This window comes from Macaca mulatta, chromosome 1, assembly GCF_049350105.2.
Source record: "Macaca mulatta isolate MMU2019108-1 chromosome 1, T2T-MMU8v2.0, whole genome shotgun sequence".
In the NCBI taxonomy this organism is placed as follows: Eukaryota; Metazoa; Chordata; class Mammalia; order Primates; family Cercopithecidae; genus Macaca; species Macaca mulatta.
In genome coordinates this window covers 173213063-173235712 of record NC_133406.1, presented here as the reverse complement: position 1 = coordinate 173235712, position 22650 = coordinate 173213063, and the positions used below count along the sequence as shown (strand labels likewise).

The 22650-nt window shown below is 43.6% G+C and overlaps 1 protein-coding gene across 2 annotated transcripts in view; it reads left to right on the top strand.

The window, feature by feature from the left end:
- IL12RB2 (interleukin 12 receptor subunit beta 2) overlaps positions 1-22364 on the top strand; it is a 92905-nt gene extending 70541 nt beyond the window's left edge. For both annotated transcript variants that reach the window (XM_015141978.3, XM_028832658.2), the window contains exons 13-16: positions 5397-5534; positions 12200-12290; positions 15635-15734; positions 21259-22364. In XM_015141978.3, coding sequence (XP_014997464.1) covers positions 5397-5534; positions 12200-12290; positions 15635-15734; positions 21259-21801 — 872 coding nt within the window. In that variant the 3' untranslated portion in view covers positions 21802-22364. The remainder of the gene's footprint in view (positions 1-5396; positions 5535-12199; positions 12291-15634; positions 15735-21258) is intronic.
- Positions 22365-22650: the final 286 nt, after the last annotated feature.

The window sequence follows — 22650 nt, the reverse complement described above, 5'->3', positions numbered from 1 at the left end:
GTGACTTCAAAAGCTGGTTAATTTTTATTATATAAATAATACTAAAACATAAAAATAACTCAGAAAGACATAAAAAGAAAATTCATCTTCCCTTCACACTTAGGCTGTTAACAGTCCCTTGTGTATTCCTCCAGAAAAAAAACAATTGATGCATATACAAGAAAATAGTTGAGATCTTTTTCAGTATTCTGATCTACACCTTGCTTTTACCTCTCAAAAATACATGCTAGAGACCCTTCTACATCTGTCTATGTGAACTTACGTCATTCTTTTTTATCAGCTCTGTAGTGTGCCATCATAAGGGCTTATGGTCATTTGTTGAATGAATTCACCATTGATAAACAGAACATATCACTGATCAGAACTTCTTCCCCCGGACTTGTCCCAGAGTAAGTCCATTCTGAAATGCACCCCAAGAGGTAAGGAATCAATTGATCTCTTCTGGAGGCATCTGGAATTCCTCATGTGAAATTTGCCCCCCAAATAACTTTCCTTTTGGCAGAGTTTAAACTGAGATACCTGTTTGCAACCACAAAGATCAACATGGTCTGTTGATTCTTTTATTATTATTATTATTTATTATTATTATTATTTTTGATACAGAGTCTTGCTCTGTTGCCTAGGCTAGAGTGCAATGGCATGATCTCAGCTCACTGCAACCTCTACCTCCCAGGTTCAAGTGATTCTCCTGCCTCAGCCTCCCGAGTAGCTGGGATTACAGACATGCACCACCATGCCCTGCTAATTTTTGTATTTTTAGTAGAGGAGGGGTTTCACCATGTTGGCCAGGCTGGTCTTGAACGCCTAACCTCTGGTGATCCACCTGCCTTGGCCTCCCACAGTGCTGAGATTACAGGTGTAAGCCACTGAGCCCAACCTCTTTTTTTTTTTTTTTTTAACAGTAAGCCATCTACTTTAATAGTAAAAGTCTCTTGAGTCTGTTCTTTTTTTTTTTTTTTTTTTTTTTTTTTTGAGACGGAGTCTCGCTTTGTAGCCCAGGCTGGAGTGCAGTGGCCGGATCTCAGCTCACTGCAAGCTCCGCCTCTCGGGTTCACGCCATTCTCCGGCCTCAGCCTCCCGAGTAGCTGGGACTACAGGCGCTGCCACCTCGCCCGGCTATTTTTTGTATTTCTTAGTAGAAACGGGGTTTCACCGTGTTAGCCAGGATGGTCTCGATCTCCTGACCTCGTGATCCGCCCATCTCGGCCTCCCAAAGTGCTGGGATTACAGGCTTGAGCCACCGCGCCCGGCCGAGTCTGTTAATTCTTAACACTGCTCTTGTGGATGTTGAAGAAAATGCCTTCCTTATTTTGTCATAAATCTGATGACTCTAAAGCCTGCATAAGGGTATTTAAAAATAAGCTAAAAGGGGAGGGAGAGTGCAGATTCACAGTCCTATTTTATACTAGTTTAGGTTAAACTTCCATTTAATTCAGTAAGTATCTGTTGATGGATAAGACCTAGTCCCTATCTTCGACAAGCTCACAGTCTATAAGGGAGATAGAAAAGTACACAGAAGGAGGCTGGGCATGGTGGCTCACGCCTGTAATCACAGCACTTTGGGAGGCCCAGGTGGGCAGATCATTTGAGCCCAACAGGTCAAGACCAGCCTGGGCAACAGGGTGAAACCCTGTCTCTACCAAAATTACAAAAAATTAGCCAGGCATGATGGTGTGCACTTGCAGTCCCAGCTACTCGGGAGGCTGAGGTGTGAGGATCACTGAGTGGCAGAGGTTGCAGTAAGCTGAAATCGCACCACTGCATTCCAGCCTGGGCGACAGAGCTGGACTCTGTCTCAAAGAGTGAAAAAAAAAAAAAAGGAAAAGTACACAAAAGAGATGTAACTGTCATAATCAAGGACTGACAACTACCTATTGCATTTGGCAACCAGAAATCATTGGTGAATTCACAAGGGCACTTTCTAGAGAGTGGTAGGAGGTAGTAGGTTAAGGAGGAGGGAGAAGGGAGAAAGGCAAAGCAGGAAGGTGTTCTGCTTTGAGGGCCCCATCTTACGGGTGTTTCAGCACCATTGACCAGGCAGCAGTATTAACGGCACATGTGGAGCACAGTAAGGGCAAAAAATGAGGGACCTGCCTTGGCAGAGGAGGTAAGGTGTAGAGCCAGGGAGGCGCCCAGGTATCTGGATTGTAGTGAGTTATATGGGTGGCTCTGTGCACAGCCACTTCTCTGGAAGCTTGTCCATATTGCCATGTGCACCAGTAGAGCCATGGCCAACACATTTTTCTACTAGAGAACACATTATACTTTGCTACTACCTAGTAGTCTTTGCCAACAGTCTCTAAGCATCTTAAGGGAAGAAGCCATGGCAATTTGCTCAGCATTATCTCCTCATGCCTAGAATATAGCCAGACACATGGTAGGTGCTTCATAAAAATAAACAGCTGAATACCACTCTACCCTTTGTTAAATCCAATGTAGATCGTTAGACAAAAACTTGTTTCCAGTAGCAGTGCAGCTGTTTTGTCTAGTACCACTTGACCTTCCTATCTAAAGCCTTTCCAATGACTGGCAACTATCACATCTTCCTACACTGGTGCCTTTATCATTGAACCACCCTGAGTCTAAGTTTTCAGACCACCAAGGATTGAATGGCCTCTTTTATCTCTGCCAGAGATCACAGCCCAGAGGGAGCAGGACCAGTATTTCCTGCTTGACTTCTCAACTTCTTTCTCCTATTATACCACTCAGCCTATTTTGCCAACCAAACTGCTGACACTATCATCCTCCTCACTGCCTCTTCCCATGGAGTTTCTATTTTTGTTCTTCTAATATGTGTGCATATGTGTGTGTGTGTGCGGATAAACTTTATTGGCCCAGCAACCCATACAAATCCCTTCCCTTCTGTTCCAATGTCTCATTTCACTCCCAGAGTTAAGGATGCCCTCACACAGTTGGACAGTTGATTCCCTGACGCTTGCTGATGTTTTGCTACAACAGGAGGAACAGAAGGTCCCTCTAAAATTAATTTTTTAATCCCCTACTTCAGGACTAGAGAAAGGGCTTTTTGAGCTCATTCATATAGCTTAAGTCTATGCAAACAATTTCACCAGGCTAGAGGAGACTTGAGCATTTTCCACAAGGACTTTTCTCAACAGGATGTAAAATATACAAATTCTCTGATAGTCATGGTGAATAAATTATCTGCATGGGCTTCAACCCCTTTGGGTGGAGTAGAGGTAATATTATAGGACTTCATCTTGCTGATTACCCATAGTAAGCAGGGATGGGATAATGGAAGGGGTCTCTTTTCCCCATTAGATAGTGGACTCTTTGAGGCAGATTCTATGCTTTTGTATTGTCAGTGCCTTCTCCAGTGTAGGCACTCATATTTATGACTGTTGAAATAAATCCAGCATGCAAGACACCTCTGACTTGCCCTGGAGTTTGTGAGCCAGTATATGTTGAGGTTGCAGTGAGCCGAGATTGTGCCATTGCACTCCAGCCTGGGTGACAGAGCGAGACTCTGTCTTAAAAAAGAAAAAAAAAAACTATTAAAATTTGTCTCCGTATTTTTTTTTTTTTTTTTTTTAGTTGACACAGGCTACTTCTACCAAAGTGCTGGCCTTGACTCTGCCATCCTCCCCAGCTTTTGAAAAGTCACTCCAAAATCCACACCCAACAGGCCACTGGAGAAGATTGTCTGTTTACTAAAAGCTACCCACACTCATGTTTCTTAGATTAAAAAAACAACATCAGTGCTTGTTTACTCAATGTGTTTACTCAAAACACAAAATCTTCCCTACAGAGAAAACTGCAGGGGTGTTGAGAACATCAAGGCACTGGTAATCTAGGTTTACAGTTGCCAAATAAATCTAATCTAAGTATTGTTGCTCTAGTTTTTAATGATTTTATGTCATACTGAAGAAGATCCTCATATTATACCCTATAAGCTCAGGGCCCAGAGCCTACAAATGGAAAAGTGCAAAATCAAAGTTTAAAAGTGTTAAGTGAGGCCAGGTGCTGTGGCTCATGCCTATAATTCCAGCACTTTGGGAGGCTGACGTGGGCAGATCACGAGGTCAGGAGTTTGAGACCAGCCTGACCAGCATGGTGAAACCCCATCCCTACTAAAAATATAAAACTTAGCCAGGCATGGTGGCACATGCCTATAATCCCAGTTACTCAGGAGGCTGAGGCTGAAGAATTGCTTGAACCCGGGAGGTGGAGGTTGCAGTGAGCCATGATTGTGTCACTGTACTCTAGCCTGGGTGACAGAGCGAGATTCTGTCTCAAAAAAAAAAAAAAAAAAAAAATGTTAAGTGAATGTCTGTTTCATTAATTGTTAAACTTACATAGGCCAGGTGTGTGGGCTCATGCCTGTAATCCCAGCACTTTGGGAGGCTGAGGTGGGCAGATCACTTGAGGCCAGGATTTTAAGATCAGCCTGGCCAACATGGTGAAGCCCCATCTCTACTAAAAATACAAAAATTAGCCAGGCATGGTGGCACACACCTGTAGTCCCAACTACTCGGGAGACTGAGGCAGGAGAATTGCTTGAACCTAGGAGGCAGAGGTTACAGTGAGCCAAGATCATGCCACTGCACTCTAGCCTGGGTGACAGAGCAAGACTCCATCTCAAAAAAATACAAAATACAAAATTTCATAACTGGCCGGACGCAGTGGCTCACACTTGTAATCCAGCATTTTGGGAGACTGAGGCAGGCAGATTACTTGAGGCCAGGAGTTTGAGACCAGCCTGGCCAACATGGTGAAACCCCATCACTACTAAAAATACAAAAATTAGCTGGATATGGTGGCACACACCTGTTGTCCGAGCTACTTGGGGAGCTGAGGCAGGAGAATTGCTTGAACTCAGGAGGCGGAGGTTGCAGTGAGCTGAGATCGTGTCACTGCTCTCCAGCCTGGCAACAGAGAGTGACCCTGTCTCAAAAAAAAAAAAAAAAAAAAAAAAAAAAAGATTCCATAGCCTTGAAAACAATTTGTACATTTAACATTTCACCTCCAGAACTCCCAAATAAGCCTGATAAATACTAGAAATATTATCATCATTGGAAATAAAGGGAGTTAACTACAGCTAAATATTTTCAAAAGCAAAACAACAAAAATTTATTCAAAAGATTTTACCACAAAACACAAAAAAGATAAAAGAAAATCAGAAAAAGAAAGTAAAAATAAAAATTTTACTACAAAAAAACTAATTTGTTTGATATGCTGTGGAGTGAGATATCCATAAATGACAATATCTAGGGCCTCTTAAGGTATTAAGTACTGAGGAATTTGGACTATTCTAAAATAGCAAAATGCTTTTTCCTTCCAAATTAAATGAAGCAGTAAAGAGTAAAAATGAGTAGAAGCCTACATTAAAAGCCATATCCTTTAATACGTGCCTTTCTTCATCTTTATCTTCCTTTCAGAAATTCCCTACAGAGTCTCCCAAAATTCACATCCAATAAACAGCCTGCAGCCCCGAGTGACATATGTCCTGTGGATGACAGCTTTGACAGCTGCTGGCGAAAGTTCCCAAGGAAATGAGAGGGAATTTTGTCTGCAAGGTGAGAGACAATGTTAAGGATAATGAGTCCACCCTGGATTCTTGCACAGGCATGCACTTCTATTACATTTGGTATAGAGATAACCAGATTATCTTTAATTCACTAATAACTTTCTTGCTGTCACTTTACACTTGTTGTTTCTCCTAAATAGAATGCTTTACCACTCTACTATTTTCTTGGAGACAGTGTCTACTCATGTTTCAAAATTCATCAGGAATGCTTCCTCCTTCAGGAAGCCTTCCCAAATGCTCCTTACATAATGCACTTACATTTAATTCCTACTCAAAACTCTGAATCCACTAGGCAAGGACTGATATCTGTTTACCTCTGTCTTCAAGGCCTAGCATGGTGCCCAGCACACAGTACTTGCTTACTAAGTATCTGTTCCACAAATGATGAGAATTACATCAACAATAATAATAGCAGCTATTGCATATACAACAGTCATTCTGTTAAGCACTTTGCATACTACATTAATTTGCTAGGGCTGCTGCAACGAATCACCACAAACTGAGTTGCCTAATCAACAGAAATCTATTGTCTCACAGTTTTAGAGTCTAGAAGTCCAAGATCAAGGTGTCAGCAGGGTTGATTCCTTCGGAGGACTATGAGAGAGAATCTATTCCAGGCCTCTCTCCTCTTTTCCAGTAATTTGCAGGCAGTCATTAATATTACTTGGCTTGTAGGTCTCTGCTTTCATCTGGCATTCTCCATGTGTCCAAATTGTCTCCGTCTTATAAGGACACCAGTCATATTGGATTAGGGGCCCACTCTACTCCAGTATGACCTCATCTTAACTAATCATATATGCAATGATCCTAATTTCAAATGAGGTCACATTCTCAGGCTGGGGGTTTAGGACTTCAACATATAAATTTGAGGATCACACAGTTCAACCTATAACACATACTTTTGCTAATATTTCCTTACCAAAATTACATGGTTATACCTACTTCATCCTACCAGACACTCAATATGAAATGAATTTTTAAAACTGAAGGATTATCATGCCTTTTTTTAAGTGAGGGGACTAAGGTACAAAAAGATTACCCAAGGTCATGGAAGTGGTCAGTGGCAGAACTACAAATCAAACTCAGATTTGAGTTGCTTAAATTAAGTTAAATTTGAGTCTGATGAGTAAGTGACCCAGCTAGCATGGGCTTCCCTCCACTAGCTAAGTTACACTGTTCTCTCTAGCAATGCTCATTTGCATCTGCTCTAAGCATCTTGCTTTGTGACATGAAGCATCAAGTTGATCATTCAAGAGACTTTCTTGTTCTATGCCAGGAAACTCTCCACTGGGAAATTGACAAGACTTCTTCTCATATCCTGAGCACTCCCATGAAAGTTAACTTGCAGCCGGGCATGGTGACTCGTGCCTGTAATCCCAGCACTTTGGGAGGCCGAGGCGGGCGGATCACAAGGTCAGGAGATCCAGACCATCCTGGCTAACACAGTGAAACCCCATCTCTACGAAAAAAAATACAAAAAAATTAGCCGGGCGTGGTGGCGGGTGCCTGTAGTCCCAGCTACTTGGGAGGCAGGAGAATGGCGTGAACCCAGGAGGCGGAGCTTGCAGTGAGCTGAGATGGCAGCCACTGCACTCCAGCCTGGGTGACAGAGTGAGACTATGTCTCAAAAAAAAAAAAAAAAGATCAAAAGAAAGTTAACTTGCTCGATTAATGTAGATTAAGGACTCAGACAAAAATTAGCTGGGAGCGGTGGTGCACTCCTGTAATCCCAGCTACTCGGGAGGCTGAGGCAAGAGAATCGCTTGAACCCAGGAGGCAGAGGTTGCAGGGAGCTGAGATCGCACCACTGCACTCCAGCCTGGGCGACAGAGTGAGACTATGTCTCAAAAAAAAAAAAAGATCAAAAGAAAGTTAACTTGCTCGATTAATGTAGATTAAGGACTCAGACAAAAATTAGCTGGGAGCAGTGGTGCACTCCTGTAATCCCAGCTACTCGGGAGGCTGAGGCAAGAGAATCGCTTGAACCCAGGAGGCAGAGGTTGCAGGGAGCTGAGATCGCACCACTGCACTCCAGTCTGGGTGACAGAGCGAGACTCTGTCTCAAAAATAAAATAAAATAATAAAAAAAAGGACTCAGCATCTTGCTACTGGTTTTACTCCAAACTTGCTCCATCTGCCCAGAAAGGAAAGCAGATGCTGAAGAAATGTGAGATTTGACCAAGTGTCGTGGCTCCCACCTATAATCCTAGCACTTTGGGAGGCCAAGGTGGGAGGATTGATTGAACACAGGAGTTCCACACCAGCCTGGGCAACATAACAAGACCCATCTCAATTAAAAAAGAAAGGAAGGCCAGATCCTCCTGATTGTATGGGGTAGAAAAAAGGTTGCCTCCATTAACTTCCCTATTCAGCCCTGTTGACACTTCTCATGGGCCCTAACAGGTCTCTGGCCTCTAGCTCCTCCTGCTCACTCTCCCTCCCAGCCTGTTTGTCATTCAATCAGAAGAGAAGTCTTTCTGCAAGACTCCAGATGCTGGCATTACTTCTCTCGTTGTAAATCATCAGTGGTTCCCCAAGGGCCCCTTCCAGCTAGAACTCAGACTCCATACTTGCCAGGTTCACATGGTCCTGTTTACCCATCTAGTTTGATCCTTTGCCACACACTTCAGCATTCATTATGGAGCAAGACCAGACTTCCTGTAGTTGCCTGAAAGCACTGGCTGTTCCCTCCTTCCATGACTTTGCACAGTTTTTTTTTGTTTGTTTTTGTTTTTTTCTGGTCTGGTCTTCCTTTGTTAGCTTATCCATTTAGCTGACTCCTATGCATCCTCCAACTCTACATTTTTTATTTTTTTTGAGACAGTGTCTCACTCTATTGTCCAGGTTGGAGTATAGTGGCATGATCATAGCTCACTGCAGCCTCGAAATCCTGGGCTCAAGTGATTCTCATGCCTCAGCCTCACAAGTAGTTGAGACTGTGGGCTTCTGCCACCATGCCCAGCTAATCAACTCTAAACTTTTGACATTGTGCCTTTTGCAAAACCTTCCTCTGCTACTTGTGAACCAGTTTTCCATGCTGTTCTCTGCTATACCTCTCTGGACATTGCATACACCCCTGTTTTCATACATATCCCATGTGAATTAGTCCGTTCTCACACTGCTATAAGGACATACCCGAGACTGGATAATTTATAGAGGAAAGAGGTTTAATTTACAGTTCCACAGGGCTGGGGAAGCCTCAGGAAACTTATAATCATGGCAGAAGGGAAAGCAAATATGTCCTTCTTCACAAGGTGCCAGTAGAGAGAAGAATGAGAGCCAAGTAGGGGAAAGCCCCTTAGAAAACTGTCAGATTCTTGTGAGAACTCACTCACTATCACGAGAACAGCATGGAGATAACTGCCCCCATGATTGAATTACCTCCCAGAAAGTCCCTCCCACCACATGTAGGGATCATGGGAACTACAGTTCAAGATAAGATTTGGGTGGGGACACAGCCAAACCATATCATTCCACCCCTGACCCCTCCCAAATCTCATTTCCTCACATTTCAAAACACAATCACGCCTTTCCAACAGTCCCCTGAAGTCTTAGTTCATTCCAGTAATAGTCCAAAAGTCCAAGTCCAAAGTCTCATCTGAGACAAAGCAAGTCTCTTCCACCTATGAGCCTATAAAATCAAAAACAAGCTAGTTACTTCCTAGATATAAAGGGGGTACAGGCATTGGGAAAATACACCCCTTCCAAATGGGAGAAATTGGCCAAAACAAAGGGGCTACAGGGCCCCATGCAAGTCCAAAAGCCAATAGGGCAATCATTAAATCTTAAAGCTCCAAAATGATCTCCTGCCCAGACCCACTTATGACTAGTGTTCCATTATTGGAATGCTAAGCATGTGGGAGTTATTTATATCCTACTGCTCAAGGTCATCACCAAGGTCAGATTTTTCACTCATGCAATAATTCAAAAAATTGCAACTTCAGGCATAATAAATAGGTTAACCCCATGTCTCACATCAGGTTATGCTGATGCAAGAGGTGGGCTCCCACAGCCTTGGGCAGCTCTGCCACTATGGCTTTGCAGAGTACAGCCCCCTTCTGACTGCCTTCATGGCTGGCATTGAGTGTCTGCAGCTTTTCCAGGTGTATGGTGCAAGCTGTCAGTGGATCTACCATTCTAGGGTCTGGAGGACAGTGGCCCTCTTTTCACAGCTCCACTAGGCAGTGCCCAGTGGGGACTCTGTGTAGGGGCTTGCACCCCACATTTCTCTTCCACACTGCTGTAGCAGAGGTTCTCCATAAGGGCTCTGCTCCTGCAGCAAACTTCTGCCTGGGCATCCAGGCACTTCCATACATCCTGTGAATTCTAGGCAAAGTTCTCCAAGCCTGAATTCTTGACCTCTGCGCACCCACAGGCCCAACACCATATGGAAGCTGCCAAGACCTGGGGCTTGCACCCTATGAAGCAACAGCCTGAGCTGTATGTTGGCCCCTTTTAGCCACAGCTGGAGTGGCTGGGATGCAGAGCACCAAGTCCCAAGGCTGCACATAGAAGTGGGGGCCCTGGACCCAGCCCTGAAAACCATTTTTCCCTCCTAGGCCTCCAGGCCTGTGATGGGAGGGGCTGTCATGAAGGTTCCTGACATTCTCGGAAGACATTTTCCCCATTGTCTTGGTAATTAACATTTGGCTCCTCATTACCTATGCAAATTTCTGCTGCCAGCTTGACTTTCTCCTCAGAAAACAGGGTTTTCTTTTCTATTGCATCATCAGGCTGCAAATTTTTCAAACTTTTATGTTCTGCTTCCTCTTGAATGTTTTGCTGCTTAGAAATTTCTTCTGCCAGATATCCTAGATCATCTGTCTCAAGTTCAAAGTTCCAAAGATCTCTGGGGCAGGTACAAAATGCCACCAGTCTGTTTGCATAGCAAGAGTAGCCTTTACTCCAGTTCCCAACAAGTTCTTCATCTCCATCTGAGACCACCTCAGCCTCAATTTCATTGTTCATATCACTACCAGCATTTTGGTCAAAGCCATTCGACAAGTCTCTAGGAAGTTCCAAACTTTCCCACATCTTCCTGTCTTCTGAGCCCTCCAAGTCTCTAGGAAATTCCAAACTTTCCCACATTTTCCTGTCTTCTTTGGAGCCCTCCAAACTGTTCCAACCTCTGCCTTCATTCATTTCCAAAGCTGCTTCCACATCCTCAGGTATCTTTACAGCAGTGCCCCACTCTCTATGGTACCAATTTACTTACTATATTAGTCTGTTCTCATGCTGCTATAAGGACATACCTGAGACTGGGTAATTTATAAAGGAAAGAGGTTTAATTGACTCATAATTCAGCATGACTAGGGAGGCCTCAGGAAACTTACATCATGGTTGAAGGGAAAGCAAACACATCCTTCTTCATAAGCCAGCAGGAGAGAGAAGAATGAGAGCAAAGCAGGGGTAAAGCCCCTTATGAAACCATCAGATTCTTGCAAGAACTCCCTCATAGCATGAGAACAGTAGCATGGGGTAACTGCCCCCATGATTCAATTACCTCCCAGTGGGTCCCTCCCACCACATGTGGGGATGATGGGAATTACAATTCAAGATGAGATTTGGGTGGGCACACAGCCAAACCATATCACCATGGCATCATGGCTTATTGTTTACATGTTCACACATCTGTATCCTATACTATATTCATGACTTCTTTAGACAGCAGAGCCATGTCCTATTTATCTTTGTATCCCAGCACCTAACAGAGCCTGTTACATGGTTACTACTCAGCAAGTGCTGGATGAATTAATGGACAATTCCAGTAAGTAGTAAAATGCCGTAGTTATTTTCATAGGAAGGAATAGGCACAATTTCAAATATTTCAAAAATTTCACAATCACCCTAGCTAGCTAAAGGCTTATGCCATACTTTGCTAAAATTAATAGCTACTGTTTCTTGAGGACCTTCTATATTCAGACACACTGCCATGTGCTTTAAATATACCATCTCTGATCTTCATGACAACCAGCAAGGTACATGTCACCATTCACATTTTATAGATCAAGAAACTGAAGTCCAGGCCGGGCATGGTGGCTCACGCCTGTAATCCCAGCACTTTGGGAGGCTGAGGTGGGCAGATCATGAGGTCAGGAGTTCAAGACCTGCCTGGCCAATATGGTGAAACCCCGTCTCTACTAAAAATACAAAAATTATCCGGGGGTGGTGGCATGCGCCTGTAGTTCCGGCTACTTGGGAAGCTGACACAGGAGAATCACTTGAACCCGGGAGGCAGAGGTTGCAGTGAGCCAATATTGCACCATTGCACTCCAGCCTGGGAGACACAGTGAGACTCCGTCTCAAAAAAAAAAAAGAAACTGAAGTCCACAGATTACACATCTGCTAGCAGCACAGCCAGGACTAAGACAAGGCTCCCAATTCACAACTGTGCTTTGCATTCCGTGCCTCCTTTCTTTCTGCCCCTGTGAGTGGGAGGAGCCCTGTAGGGCCAGAGCTCCTCTTAGAACCATAGAATTGGTCCCCTTAGGGTCCCATTTCCCACATCGCGTAGACAAAAACGAATTTACCTTGTTCCTGAGCACAGCTGTCCCGGAGCTGTGGGTAAGGCCCAGAGGGCTCATATACCAATCAAGATTTTGAAATGTTCATTGATGATAACTCACTCAGTCACAGGATTTCCTAACTTTTCAGGTAAAGCCAATTGGATGGCGTTTGTGGCACCAAGCATTTGCGTTGCTATCATCATGGTGGGCATTTTCTCAACGCATTACTTCCAGCAAAAGTGAGTTGGTTACACCTACCAATTGGGTAAATGAGGCTTTTAAAAAAATGATAATAGTTGTTGCTGCCATGGGTCAGGGAAATGGACACTCTCACACATTCCTAGTGAGAGACTAAACTTATTTCACCACTTTGGGTGACAGTATGTGTCATATCCTTAAAAATATACCTTTTGATCTAATAATCTCTAACTAGAAATGTATCATATATATATATACACTTTATTTTTCAAAAAAAAATTTTTTGAGACAGAGTCACCTAGGCTGAAGTCCTGTGGTGTGATTTTGGCTCACTGCAACCTCCGCCTCCCAGGTTCAAGCAATTGTCCTGCCTCAGCCTCCCGAGTAGCTGGGATTACAGGTGCCCACCACCACACCCAGCTAATTTTTATATTTTTTATTAGAGACAGGGTTTCATCATGTTGGCCAGGCTGTTCCCGAACTCCTGACCTCAAGTGATCCGCCTGCCTCAGCCTCCCAAAGTACTGGGATTACAGGCATGAGCCACTGTGCCAAGCCTATTCTATTATAGATGTCTGCAGATATTTAGTGGAAAATATGTTCACTGAAATAATTTTCAGAAAAGAAAAATATTTGAGATAACCTAAATGCCCAATGATAAGGGACTGGGTAACTAAATCATGATATATCTTGTACTATAACATATTATGTGTCCATGAAAGATGATGTAGAAATAAAATGATATGGCAGGCCGGGCGCAGTGGCTCACGGCTGTAATCCCAACACTCTGGGAGGCCAAGGCGGGCAGATCACAAGGTCAGGAGATCGAGACCATCTTGGCCAACACGGTGAAACCCCGGCTCTACTAAAAATACAAAAATTAGCTGGGTGTGGTGGCACGCGCCTGTAGTCCCAGCTGAGACTCGGGAGGCTAAGGCAGGAGAATCACTTGAACCCGGGAGGCAGAGATCGCAGTGAACCGAGATCGCGCCACTGCACACCACCCTGGCAACAGAGCAAGACTGTCTCTAAAAAAAAAAAAAGAAATTAAATGGTATGAACAATATTTACCATGTTCCATTTAAAAGGCAGCCTGCCAAACAATATGTACTTTCATTTCTTAAAAATAGTGCATACACACAGATGCAAATGTAAGATATATCAGTTAGCATTAAATTTGGTTATATATAATATAAAAGTCAAAATAACATGACTGAGGCTGGGTGCAGTGGCTCATGCCTGTAATTTCAGCACTTCAGGAGGCTGAGGCGGTCAGATCACCTCAGGTCAGGAGTTCGAGACCAGTCTGGACAACATGGTGAAACTCTCTCTACTGAAAATAAAAAAAGTAGCCAGGTCTGGTGGTACACAACTGTAGTCCCTGGTATTCAGGTGGCTGAGGCATGAGAATCGCTTGAACCTGGGAGGCAGAGGTGGTAGTAAGTTAAGATTGTGCCACTGCACTCCAGCCTAAAACAGCAATACCAACCAGAAAAAAAAAAAAAAAAACATCGTGGTCTTTCCTTTGAGGTAGAGCTGCAAGAAAAGAAAACAAAGCTATGATCCTTTAGCCGAGTGCATTGTCGTCCTAATAAATCTGGGTCCTCTTCTTCAGAAGGAGGGGAAAATGAATATTGGGTGGCAATTACTGTCTGCCTCAAGGATATAAACCATAATATTTTTGTTTTGTTTTGTTTTCAGACGGAGTCTTGCTCTGTCACCCAGGCTGGAGTGCAGTGGCATGATCTTGGCTCACTGCAGCCTCTGCTTCCTGGGTTCAAGATATACTCCTGCCTCAGCCTCCCGAGTAGCTGGGACTACAGGTGCCCACCACCATGCCCAGCTAATTTTTGTATTTTTGGTAGAGACAGGGTTTCGCCATGTTGGCCAGGCTGGTCTCAAACTCCTGAACTCGTGATCCACCCACCTCGGCCTCCCAAAGTGCTGGGATTACAGGTGTGAGCCACTGTGCCCAGCCTAAACCACAATATTAATGGTGTTTATATCTGGGGATAAAATTGTAGGTGACTTTAGTTTTTCTTGTTTAACTATATTTTCTAGAATTTCCTTAGTAAACATGTATTATTTTTCAAAGAAAATATTTTTAATGAGTTGGTTTTTCAATACAAAGTTTTCTTCAAATGCTGTGTAAAGTTAGAGAAAAGGTCAAAATAAAACTAACTCAAAGTCATTTTACCAGCCATTGAACTTGTCTAACAGGCTGTACATTTATTGAAGATCTAATGTGTGATAGATACTTCAAAGCAAAGCTCTCTTTGGGTAGACTTTGAAAAAGTTTAATTCAAAAGGAGTCAACTAGGATCACATGCATCCTCTTCATGGAAATTGTGAAGATCAGTTACAGTGCAGGCTAAACTGCCTTAAAAAAAAAAAAAAAAAAAAAAAAAAAAAAAGAGGACCCAAAGTGCAGTGGCTTAAATAATACTTTATTTATCTTCCATATAATGGCCCTGAGGTAAGGTATCCAGATTGGTGGGCAGCTGTGCTCCACAGTTATTTGGCGACACAGTTTTCTTCCATCTTTTTGGCATACCATCCCTTGGGCATTGTCCTCATCTGCATGATCTCTATGAGATCACAGACACTTCTGCTCATATTTCTCTGGAGAAAACCTAGTCACATGGCCACATCTCTTACTTCAAAAGGTTAGACAAATTGTAAAGCATACTTTAAAAAAAAAAAATCAAAGCTTATCAAAGCCAAGTCTTTCAAAATGTTTCATATTGTTCATGAACTTAAAAAAAAAAATAAGTCACATACGTTTATAAGAAATTTTTTAGGATTTTTCCTTCTACATCATAAAAGACCTATATTTCCTCTTATTGCCAAATACAACCACTGTTAATAGATATTTCAGATATTTCCCTAAAATACTTTTTTCTTGGCATTTTTAACATGGTTATGTTCAAGCTATTTATACCATTTTTGAATCCTGTCTTTTTTTCAACTGTTCACATAATTAACCTGTCACTACAAACTCTTTGTAAATATTGTAATTAGCTAAATAGTAAGGGTAGGGAACATGTCATCTTCAATGCTCGGCAGGTAGCATTGTGCTGGTCACATATTAGGGGTTCAATGAATATTTGTTGAATGAATGCATAGCTGGATAGTGATAGATTGCTAAATATTAGGTTGATCAAAAGTTCCATGGTTTATTTAGCAAACCCCAAGTGACTGTGTTGTAATTTCACAGAAAACTACTGTAGCCTTGGACGATAAATAAATCATCTTTGTCTTTCAGTGTTTATATTTTATTTGCATACAAAAGCAGCCTTACACTGAAGGTACTGCACTGAGAACCTGTGTTTCCATGCCACTGTGTGCACACCTAAGAAAATGTCACTGTTTTCTTTATCTATAGGTTATCTGTTTTCCTAGCGGCCCTCAGACCTCAGTGGTGTAGCAGAGAAATTCCAGATCCAGCAAATAGCACTTGCACTAAGAAATATCCCACTGCAGAGGTAAGGTATAATTCCTCTGTGGTCAGTCAGTGGGGTTCTAGTGATCACCACATCTAAGTTTTCCATTGTAGTTACGAGGAAGCCTAGGTGCTGAGATCCTATGATTGAGCTTAAGTTATTCATGCTAAGCTACCACTGAGTCATCACTCTCACTTTTCTTCCTGAACTTAAGAGAAATCATGCACAGGAATCTTCTGAAGTTTATGATCATAAGATTAAAACCCCCTAGCTTTTTATTCCTCAGTATGCCTCACATTCCCCTTCTCACCAAACTGCTCTCCTGTTCTCACCTAACTTATTTCAAAAGAAGAAAGCAAGCTTTTTTTGTTTTGTTTTGTTTTTTGGCCATTTGTTGAGTACTAGCCTGAGCATTGAGTCATCCAAAATTCAAGAGAATTGAAGATTTTGATTTTTCCTGTCTAAGCATAGAAAAGATAAATAGAACCCATACTATTTTGGTTTGGGTAAGAAGCCAGTACATCATTCCATTGTGCAAAGAAAAGGTTTTAAAGGAGAGGTTGATCAGCTGACAGATGAGAGAGGGGAGAGTAAAGAGAGTGAAGGGAACTGCTGCAGCCCAGGAAAAGAGGTGAGAAAGCTCACAGTGGGCAAGATGGGCCATCCCTGGTGGAGGGTCTGGAAGTTGAAAGCATCTGAATATGAAGACTACATTTAAGGGGAGAAATAGGAGAGAGAAGTGGCAAGCCAATATTCCTCCCATCGCCTGGGGCTTTGACAGCTCCAGGCTTCCTTTCCAAGACTTTACAACATTTCTCGGGCAAGATGCTTCTCTCCAACTACCAAGTATGTTCTGTCATCCACACCCTTCCTCAGGCCAGAAGCCAGTGGTCCATAGTCCCAGCCTCTGCTCAAAAAAAAAAAAAAAAAAAAAAAAAAAAAAAAAAAAAAAAAAAGAGTGGATCCCAGCCACAGCTTCCTCAGGAATTTAAGTCACTACAGTTTAGTGCCTTTGAAATCAAGCCCGGAGGCCACCCCTGCCTCTGCCACTTACTATGTGTGTGACTCTTGGGCAACTTGCCCAGCTATCTGAGCCCAAGTTTCAGTCTTCATAAAACAATGTCATTCTTACTTACCACCGTGAGGATTAAATAAGATGCCATGTAAAGCACATGGGTCATATAAGACAAAGATCATTCACTTTCTTCCCAAGAAGACCCATAATTTAAGTCTCTTCTGAGGGATTTCATCCCTATTAAGTTACAACAGCAAAAATAGTGACAGTAACAGCAGTTTGTGTGTGTGTATATACATATATACACACACATATATATATATTTTTATATATATATATATATACACAAACTGCTGTTATCACTATTTTAGATATATAATGTACAGGTTATATATTTATATATTTTATATATTCTGTCATATAATAATTATATAATTATATTACACATTATTATAATTTAGATATATTACCTTATATGTACCAGGAACTTTTGAAAACATTTTCATATGTTAACATTTAACCCATAAACATCTTTATGAGGTCATATGATTTTTTTTTTTTTTTGAGACAGAGTCTTGCTCTGTTGCCCAGAGCAACAGAGTGCAGTGGTGCAATCTCGGCTCACTGCAAGCTCCGCCTTCCGGGTTCACGCCATTCTCCTGCCTCAGCTTCCCGAGTAGCTGGGACTACAGGCGCCCGCCACCACGCCTGGCTAAATTTTTTTTTTGTATTTTTAGTAGAGATGGGTTTTCACCATGTTGGACAGGATGGTCTCGATCTCCTGACCTCGTGATCCGCCCGCCTCGGCCTCCCAAAGTGCTGGGATTATAGGCGTGAGCCACCATGCCTGGCATGAGGTTGTATGATTATTATCTTCATTTTCCACATGAGGAAACTGAGGCACAGAGGACTAACTTGCCCAATGTTAGTCAGCGAGTAAATGGTGGATCCTGGACTCATATCCAAGTAGGATGTGCTGCTCATCATTGCATTATACATTTTAAAGGATCTTTAAACACGGGATGAGGAGAGTGTTTCTAGCAGTCTACACCTCTGAGCTGAAGAGATTTATTAGAGAAAGTAAGACAGAAGGAAGGTGATAGAAATTGGTATACATATGCCCAAAGTTGTGTAGCATAAGCGCGTTCATTGAAGCATTATAAATAGAAGCAAAAACTTGAGCAGAATGTAAAAGTGCACCGGGGACAAATTAAACATTTTGGGTACATCTGTACAATAGGGTATTAGGCAAATACTTAAAAAATGAGATAGATCTATATGTGCCTAAAGATCTCCAAGATACTTAAAAGTAAAAAGAGCAATATTTATCACAATTGTCTAAAGTGGGTTCATTTATATAAAAATGAGGGCGATTTTATATACACTCATACATCTGCAGCATGGGCACAGGATATTTCTGGAAGCCCACTATGATACATATGAAACAGAGAATGGTGGTTGCCTCCAGGGAGAGGGTGGAGAGTATGAGAGCCACTTAATTTTCATTACATAGTCCCTTTGAACTTTTAGATATCTTTTTTTTCTTTTTTGACACAGAGTCTTGCTCTGTTGCCCAAGCTGAAATGCAATGGTATGATCTCGGCTCAGTGCAACCTACGCCTCCCAGGTCCAAGCGATTCTCCTGCCTCAGCCTCCCAAGTAGCTGAGATTACAGGCACCTGCCACCACGCCCAGCCAATTTTTGTATTTTTAGTAAAGATGGGGTTTCACCATGTTGGCCAGGCTGGTCTTGAACTGCTGACCTCAAGTGATCCACCTGCCTCAGTCTCCCAAAGTGTTGGGATTACAGGCATGAGCCACCACACCTGGCCTAGAATGTCTTAAGAACACTATGTGCATATAATTTTTTTGCAAAAATAACCAGTGAATTAGAAAATTTTTTAAATTAAGCAGCTTAAATATGGCCTCCAGGATGAAGGCCTTGAGATGGCCTTAGAACCCCATGTGGCTTGACCCTTGAAGGAGGTGGACTGTTTTTAGAAAGCAAACTGCTCTCTGGGTGCTAGGCAGAGGCAGACAACAGAAACACAATAGTGTGTCCTCCCCTTCTAGCAAATGTGCTTTGAGCTCTCAGGCCTTCCCTCGCCTACTGTTTCTTAAGATATGGCTACAAAACCATGTGCCCTAAAGCTCTGAAGGAAAAGGCCAAATCATAAAGGGGATTGCTGGAGTGTTATCCAACTTGTAAAAGCTTAAAATAGTGTCCATGAGGTTCCTGAACTGATAGTGGTTTAAGAGGCCTGCCCCCGAGGACTTGGCAGCCAGAGGGCCCGCTTTGTAAAAGCCGTGAGAAGCGGCCTCTCAGTGTTGCTGTTGCTCTCCTGACAGCAGAGCAAACACCTCACCTTGTGAAAACGACAAGCCATTTCCACACAGGGTGTACTCTCTCCCACATCTGTGGTAGCAGCACTTTGGCAGCTCAGCTTCCCAGAGCTGCCAGCTGTGTTCCGAGCCAGACCAACATGCCAGGGCCAGTTTGGGTAGTGATCAGAAAAGAGCAGCTTCCCTAAAGTGAAACACATACACACATCCTCTAGCTTGGCAGGGCCCTTTGTGGAAATCTGTTCTGAGACACTGCCATTGTTCACTTTCCTGACACTTGCCATGTCCAAGGCAAGGGAGGGGATGTCAGAAGAAGATCCAGACCAAACCCCTCTTGCACAACTTGTCATTGGACAAATCGGAGAACTGAGGCCCTAGAGAGGCCTCAGTAGACCACTGTAGACTGGTTTTCCCCAGGATATGGTGTCAGAGTTGGGACTAGTCCCCAGGGTGTGCCTTGTCCCACGGCTATTTTTTGTCATCCTACTCCTCCTGTAAGACATGGTCCCTGTGCACACATAGCTTACAGACATTTAAAAAAAGTGACAGCACAAAACATCACATGCCAAGAACCTAACAGTGGTTTCTTCATTGAATAGGCATCCAGGGGAAGGAACAGTCACCAGGGGCCTCATGGAAGGAGAAGGCACCAAGCATGGGACAGTGGGAGGCACACACAAGCAGGGTGAAGGCTGGCGGTGGAAGCAAAAGTGTGTGGGGCACTGAGAGAAGGGCGTGATTAGTAAGACTGGGACAGTGGCTGAAAGAGCAGCTTCTGAAGAGAAAGACAGGGAGGTGGAGGAAGGGCAGGAACCAATTGCCAGGCCAATGCTGGAATCTTGACTGTACATGGAAGCCAAGTCAGTAGAGGCTCTGGACCTCTGCTTGGGAAAGATCAGACAACCAGTGTGTAGGATTGTTTCTAGGAGGCAAAGAGACCCCAATTAAAGCCCAGTTTTTAAAAAGTGTTAATAGGAAAGTGCCAAGGACTTGGACTCAGGAATTGGCAGCAAGTTCGGAAAGGAAAGAGATAGGACATTGAAGAGCTGGTCACTGGCAGAATGCTAAGAGAAAATAAGTGAGATAATTAATTAATTTTAAAAAGTATAAGCTAATTTTGTCTGTTACAAACACAATTAGCTAAAGGCAAAAAAAAAGATGAAAATTTCTTCTAAAAATGTTACTCCAAAGTTGTCTTTCTTAAAAGCAGATCTGACAAGGAATACTACCTTGCCTGAAACCTTTCAGTAGTTCTCTCAAGGCACAAACACCCTTGTGTCACTTAAAAGGCCCTGTGTGATGTGACCGCCTCCTATTTCTGAAGTCTCGGGTTACCAGTCATAAGAAATAACTAGCAGGTTCCAAAATACACCAGTCCTCCTTGCCAGCACCTCCCTACCTGGAAAATACCACACGTCTCTCAGGACTCAGCTCTTGTGTCCCTTCATCACCTGTTTAGTGTGACCCTAAAGGCTTCATTGCCTCTTCCCCAAGACAGAAGCAGTCTCAGCCTTTCCTTTGCATATCCAGTGACCTCTGTCCTTGAGGAAAAGCAGATAGTACAGCTTGGTTCACATTAGAAATGGGGCTAGGCGTGGTGGCTCATGCCTGTAATCCCAGCACTTTGGGAGGCCGAGGTGGGCAGATCACTTGAGGTCAGGAGTTTGAGACCAGCCTGGCCAACATGGTGAAACCCTGTCTCTACCAAAAATATACAATTAGCCAGGCGTGGTGGCACACACCTATAATCCCAGCCACTCGGGAGGCTGAGGCAAGAGAATTGCTTGAACCTGGGAGGTGGAGGTTACAGGGAGCCAAGATTGGGCCACTGAGCTCGAGCCTGGGTGACAGAAGGAGACTTGGTCTCAAAAAAAAAAAAAAAAAAAGAAGACAGAAAGAGAGAGAGAGAGACAGAGAAAGAAAGAAAAGAAAAGAAAAGAAAAGAGAAAAGAGAGAGACAGGTTGAAGGTTGAGCAGGGTAGTGAATCACTCACTGGCTGGGGGTTGAGAGGAGTCTCCGGCTCCTGCCCCTCTGCCTCCCCAACAATGTTAACTATTTCTCTTACCTCGCAAACTCCAGTGCCCACCATGTTGCAGCCGGGGCTGAGGCGACAGTGCAGGTTGTGAGGCCTTTGGGAACCCTGGAGAAATAGGTTGTTAAGGTCGCTTCTACAGCAGTGTGAGCCTCTTCCTCCTCCTTTTGCTCAGGAGAAGACACAGCTGCCCTTGGACAGGCTCCTGATAGACTGGTCCATGCCTGAAGATCCTGAACCCCTGGTCATCAGTGAAGTCCTTCATCAAGTGACCCCAATTGTCAGACGTCCCCACTGCTCCAACTGGCCACAAAGGGGAAAAGGAATCCAAGGTCACCAGGCCTCAGAGAAAGACATGATGCACAGTGCCTCAAGCCCACCACCTCCAAGAGCTCTCCCAGCTGAGAGCAGACAACTGGTGGATCTGTACAAGGTGCTGGAGAGCAGGGGTTCCTACCCAAAGCCAGAAAACCCAGCCAGTCCCTGGACGGTGCTCCCAGCGGGCAACCTTCCCACCCACGATGGCTACTTACCCTCCAACATAGATGACCTCCCCTCACATGAGGTGCCTCTCACTGACTCTCTGGAAGAACTGGAGCCTCAGCACATCTCCCTTTCTGTTTTCCCCTCAAGTTCTCTTCACCCACTCACCTTCTCCTATGGTGATAAGCTGACTCTGGATCAGTTAAAGATGAGGTGTGACTCCCTCATGCTCTGAGTGGTGAGGCTTGGAGCTTTAAAGTCAGTGTGCCCCCAACCAGCACAGCCTGTCCCAATTCCCCCGGCCCCTGCTCCAGCGGCTGTCATCTCTGGGTACCGCCATCAGTCTGGCTGCAGCTAGAGGACAGTCAAGCCAGCTCTGGGGGAGTCTTAGGAACTGGGAGTTGGTCTTCACCCAGATGCCTCATCTTGCCTTTCCCAGGGCCTTAAGATGACATCCTTCACTGTGTGGACCTAGACTCCAATGTGAATTCCTAGTAAATTTCTTGGTATGCTGGCCAGAAAGGGAAATGAGGAGGAGAGTAGAAACCACAGCTCTTAGTAGTGGCATACAGTCTAGAGGACCATTCATGCAATGACTATTTCTAAAGCACCCGCTACACAGCAGGCTGTACACAACAGATCAGTACTGTTCGACAGAACTTCCTGAGATGATGGAAATGTTCTACCTCTGCACTCACTGTCCAATACATTAGACACTAGGCACATTGGCTGTTAATCACTTGGAATGTGTTTAGCCTGACTGAGGAATTAAATTTTGATTGTAAATTTAAATCACCACACATGGCTACTGGCTACTGTATTGGAGAGCACAGCTCTAGATGGCTCCTAGATTATTAAGAGCCTTCAAAACAAATCAACGTAGTTCTACAGATGAAGACATAAAAGACACTGGTAAACACCAATGTAAAAGGGCCCCCAAGGTGATCATGACTGGTCTTATTTGTAGAAGTCTAAGAATGTACCTTTTTCCAGCTGGGTGCGGTGGCTCACGCCTGTAATCCCAGCCGAGGCAGGCGGATCACAAGGTCAGGAGATCAAGACCATCCGGGTTAACATGGTGAAA